General features: G+C 39.5%; 1 protein-coding gene across 2 annotated transcripts in view; it reads left to right on the forward strand.

Annotated features, from left to right (window-relative positions):
- The window catches only part of ZC3H7A (zinc finger CCCH-type containing 7A), a 26658-nt gene extending 22580 nt beyond the window's left edge, over positions 1–4078 (forward strand). For both annotated transcript variants that reach the window (XM_083872544.1, XM_083872543.1), the window contains exons 20-23: positions 273–381; positions 1254–1387; positions 1725–1888; positions 3157–4078. In XM_083872544.1, the coding sequence (XP_083728670.1) occupies positions 273–381; positions 1254–1387; positions 1725–1888; positions 3157–3346 (597 nt within the window). In that variant the 3' untranslated portion in view covers positions 3347–4078. The remainder of the gene's footprint in view (positions 1–272; positions 382–1253; positions 1388–1724; positions 1889–3156) is intronic.
- The last annotated feature ends 1440 nt before the right edge of the window (positions 4079–5518 follow it).

Here is a 5518-nt window from a genome sequence, read left to right on the forward strand (position 1 = left end):
TAAATATTTCTGAAATAATTTATATATATCTGTGGTCTGGTAGTGTGATAGGAGGCAAAAAACACTCATAGTACTTGCTTCCAGCAGTTCTCTTTTTCTAACTATAATAAATGTGGTTTTCTGTAAAATAAACATTTTTATTTTTCACATTATATAAATGTTTGACGGAGAGGAGGGGAAACACTATCTTAAGACTGAAAAAAAGTAAAAATTCTACTAGCATCCATTCTGCTTTACATTCTTAAGGATCTTTTTTTTAATTCATGTTCCAGTTGTGCAATCATATGGCTTCAAACAAGAAATGTCAGTATGATGGAAACTGCTCATTTGCTCACAGTCCTGAGGAGAGAGAGATGTGGACCTATATGAAGGAGAACAGCAGTAAGTAGAAGAGTAAATCTAACATGTTGTAAATCTAACTGTTCTGCTTTTCATTCTTGTACTTTAATTACTTTTTAATCTAAATTCTTTAATTATCTTTTGTAGTAAACCTTGCAGGTGCCCTTGTCTTTGAATTTAAATAAGCTCAGATCAGGCATTCAAAAATAGTATTAAATAAAAATAGCTGTATTGTACACTTGTTGCTTGATGATATTTTAAGAAATAAAGTAGTTTGTACTGTTTTTTTAGTTGTCTTAGAAAAATTGATCCTTGCAGCAACATTAGTTGGTGTTTATCCTCTGTATTGCCATGTGTGCACACATGGATTCATGGAATTATATATGGGGGAAACTATTTGCAGAAAAATCCCCCCCAGTGTATTTACTGGGAATCACCATTCACTTTTTTCTTGCTGACTTTACTATCCCATCAGTGTTACTGGGGAGAAAGCATCAAAAATCAGAAGTAATGAATGGCATAAATGATCAGATCATGGTCTGCAAGAAAGCAAACTAAATTTACCAAATGCTGTAGCACACATAAGATAAGTGCTTTGGAATTCAGGTGTCAGGATGCAGCAGCACAGTTGCTGTCTGTACTCAGGGTGCCCATTCAGAACCATTCTGGGTGTCCCTGTGACCTCCTGCTGTCCCCTCAAGAGGCACAGAGGGCTCTTGGTAAATAGCCACAGATGTCTTTTCCCCTTGGCTCTTCATCTCTGAACTCTGGAACTGTCTACATTTGTTTCCTAACCTTTTTCTTCTTAGAATAGGTGGGGGCTGAATTATGCTCACAAACTCAGTCATTTATCTTGTGTTCTCAAACTTTTGCCTTAATTGCTAATTACTTATTTTAGCTTCTGCTCTCATTAGTTCAAGACTTGGAGCAGTTGTATGACATATGGCTAAAAACTCAAAAACCAGAAAAAGGAGATGATACAGCTGCTCAGGCAAACAAAGAAAATGGGAAGCAAATTCACATGCCAACTGACTATGCTGAAGTTACAGTAAGTAATCATAGGTATAATCCTAAATCCAAGCATGTGGGGGGTTTGTTGGGCTTTTTTTTTCCCCAGTTAGTAATGTAGGCTGTTTCCCTAATTTTCTTGGTGTTTCCTTAGACCATAGATAGCTACACTAAATGTAACTGACTCTGTACATCAGTACTTTTAAAGCCAGTGGAGATCATAAACTTTTAAGTGATTGTTAAAATAATTGTGTCTGTTTAGGTAAACAATATCCTGCAGGCCAACGTAAAGAAAACATGCAAAATGTATTAGGAGAAGTTCTGTTCTTACAGCATTGAATTCATGATGTTTTGTTCTGAAATTGCTTGTAAAACAGGTGGATTTTCATTGTTGGATGTGTGGGAAGAACTGTAATAGTGAGAAGCAATGGCAGGGGCACATTTCTTCTGAAAAGCATAAGGAGAAGGTTTTCCACACTGAGGATGATCAGAACTGCTGGCAGTATCGCTTTCCAACTGGATATTTTAGTATTTGTGATAGGTATGTCTTTTTTAAGATGGCAAAAATGCTGAGAAATGACAGTTCATAGTCTAATAATAAGGCAGTTACTGGTTCTGACAAAGTTTCTAATATTTCTTGATTTGCATACATCTTTCAACAAGGAAATAATTAACAGTATTTTAACATGTTAGAACTTGGGGAGTGACAAGGCGCCCAGTTTTGGAACCAAATTTACTGCCTGCGTGATGTTAATGAATGGTAGCAAGTTCATTGCAGCTGTGTGAAGTGAATATTGTTGGTATTATTACAAGTTTACCTAGGCATCTGTATATTAATTAGAGCCCAAGAACAGTACCTAGCTGGACAGTTATACTGGAGCTTCAAGGCAAGTAGAAACATTGTTAGCATCAAACCAAATTTGTTAAAATTGAGTATTTGTTACTAAAAATTATTTATGAACTTTTCAAAGAGAACTTCCAAGATCTGTTGGTTTTCCCCAGCACTGCTCTCTTTAATTCTTAAGTGCAGCCTGTTTTACCTGACTTCATTAGATTTTTTTTTTTTTTTTTTTTTTTTTTTTTTTGTAAATCTGTTGAAAATTCCTTTCACTGTTGGAATCTTTTTGGGAGGCTAAAAGCTTTGGCATCAAGGATTCTGGAGTTTAAGGTTCAGTTTGCTGGTACAGATTCCTTTGTAACTCCATTTTCAGTTGAACATTTTAGTGTCTTGAAGATCTTGAGAAACTGCATAGCAGAGAAAGGAAGTTATTTTTCATTTGCAGTCTTTGCATGGAAACTTAGATGTCCCTTTACTGAATTTTTAAGTAGCATTCTAAATGTATTTGTTTTGAACATAACAGACCTTAGATATCCAGCATAAAGTGAATACAGGCTGGCATATTAAGGTGTTCTGAGTATTCTAACCTCAATTGTTTAGTTAACAAGGATAATTAATTAATTGGATTTTTTAAACAATAGTTGCTCCTTAGCTTAGTGAGTTAAATGATAAGGTACTCATTAACATGATGAACTTGATGGTTTCAAGCCTTGTCTCAGTCTAAGTAGGAACATGAAGAATAGAAAGAACCATCTTTTGTCCTCTGTAAATACTTGACAGCTGGGAAAGAAAAATACAACCAAATGCTAAACAGAGTTAGTGTCATCTAACTTTTAAAAGTATATATTCCTCCAATTCTTTTTTGTCCTTACTATGTAGTGTATTTGAAAAACATGACCTGAAGAAAATACAGATACAGTAAGTGATCATGGTAATTCTATGAAAACACTGTTCAAAATCTGTCTTAACAGATATATGGCTGGTACTTGCACTGAAGGAAACAACTGTAAATTTGCCCATGGAAATGCTGAACTCCGTGAGTGGGAAGAACGAAGACAAGTTTTAAGAATGAAACTCAGCAAAGCAAGAAAAGACCACTTGATTGCTCCCAGTGATAATGACTTTGGAAAATATAGTTTTTTGTTTAAAGATTTAAACTAATACTGAGATGACACATACATGTTATCAGCTGGAAGCATAAACCAGAAAATTTGACAATAATCAAAAGCATGTGACAGAAAAGCTGCAGGTTTTCTGCTTTTATTGGCATACATTGTTCCTCCTGAACAGCAAAGTATGGTAGATTTAGGGGGATTGAGCAGACCTGTCTATGCTCTCAATGAAACAGTGTGGTGATTAAAAAAATCTGAAGTATTATGTGCTTACTCACCTCCTGTTGGACAGAATGTTAGGAAATAGAAGGGGGGAAGAGTGGTTATAATATCTAGGAAGCCCCCTAGTCTCAGACCTTCAGTTGAAAAACTTTAAGGTATCAAGGTATTGCAAAAGGAAGTGTTGGTGGGCTAAGAAAATGATGGATGAAAATTCTTCAGATCTTTTAATGGAGAGGATTTGTTTAAAACAAAGTTTGCTACTTATCTATATGTAGGTTGCTAAAAAGGATTTTCTTATTAAAGATTTTAAACAAAATAACCATTTAACTACAATATATGTTGAATGGGTAATTTTTCTCTTTGTATGTTTCAATATAATTTACTGAAAAAGGATCTTGGGAGGAAAAAAAGTATTAATTTTTGAAAATGAAGTAGTTAAAATTCTGTTTCTTGGTCTTTGCTGTTTAAATGATGATTTTGAAAGATTACACTTGTATGTCAGTATTGTGTATTATTGTATGGACTAATGTTGCCTGTAATAAAGAGAACTTTACACAAAGCTGTTTTCTGCATGTAGCCTTTCAGGATTGAGATTTTGTAAAAACAATGATTTGCTGGTTAGCAAAAGCTTGAGCACCTGTAGCTAAACATTTACTGAGTTGGTATTTGTGTCGCTAGTGGCTCGTTTGCAGTTTTCTGTATTGTCATTAGCTTATGGCATCACTGAAGTAACAGAAATGTCCAGTAAGTTGTGATATAGACAAGCAGTTTGGAGCTTCAGAGTGCTGGGACACGTTTTCAGCCTTAGACATGGACATGAACCATGGCCTCAGCTGCACTGTGGATGGTGCTTCCCCTTGCCTTTCCTGCAGAGCACAGGAAATGGAGAACAATCTGTGGGCTGAGGTGACTGCTCAGCCTTTGGGCTTTCCAGTCACTGGAGCTTCTGTTGTGTTTTGGCTTCTCTGCAGGTCCTGCTTTCAGCTTTGTGTTTGCTTCTTTCCTTTATTTTCTTTCCCAAGTTTCTTTCAGCCATTCATTCAAAATAACTAAAACTAGGTTTCTTCTTCCCTCCCTCCTCTTTCCCCCCTTCCCCCAGTACTTTTCTCTGTTCCTGGCTGACCTTACATAATCAGTAGAGCTTTAACAATGACCTCAGTAGTTCGAATGTAGTCATCGGCCATACATTGTGTATGTAAAATGTTGAACCAAAGCTCAGTGATATCCATACATGACATGGATGCTGTGTCCCTTTCACTTCACAAAACCACAACAAATTTGAAAACCAACACCTTTATGTGTGCTTCAGCCACATCTTGGGGCTTCTGCTTAGTGACTGCTCCTCCAGGCTGGGCTGCAGAACAGGGGAGTACCAAACCAGCTTGGTGCTTGCAATGCCACCCGCCGCCCTGCTGATTTTTTTACCTTGTTTCTAATAAAGTGAGCGTGAGACAGAGTACTATGGACACTGTAATTTGTGTGACAAAACCTGATTGTATCGTGTGCCTTTCCGAATTGTTTTTTTCTCAATTTTATGCTTTCATTGTTTAATGTAAGTGCTCTGTAAAATCATTGGAAGTAATTCTAGACAAAAAACTAAACATGATATCCTTGTTCTGTACGGCCGGTGTGAGATCCTTCCTGGCTGCGGGGTGGGGCTGTCGGGGCAGGGGGGGCTCGGGGATCCCGGCCCCGGGGCTGGTACCGGTGCCGGTGCTCAGAGCGGGATGCGAGCCCGGCAGCCGCCGTTCCGTTTCTCCGGTGCGGAGCGCGGGGGGCCAGCACGGCGCTCCCGTCGCGGTGTTCCCGGCGCCGGGGGCAGGGCTGGGGCCGGGCGGGCCGTGCGCCTGCTCGGGCGGGCGGGCGGACGTGGCGGCGGCGGGTTGGCGGGCGGAGGGGCGGCCCCGCCCGGCCCGGCGCGCCCCACGGGCGGGCGCTGCGAGACGTGTGCGAGCGGGAGCGGCCCGGGGCCCGCGGCCCTGCCCCCCGCGGCCGGGCC

Source organism: Zosterops lateralis, assembly GCF_965231275.1.
Source record: "Zosterops lateralis genome assembly, chromosome: 15".
NCBI classification, from domain to species: domain Eukaryota; kingdom Metazoa; phylum Chordata; class Aves; order Passeriformes; family Zosteropidae; genus Zosterops; species Zosterops lateralis.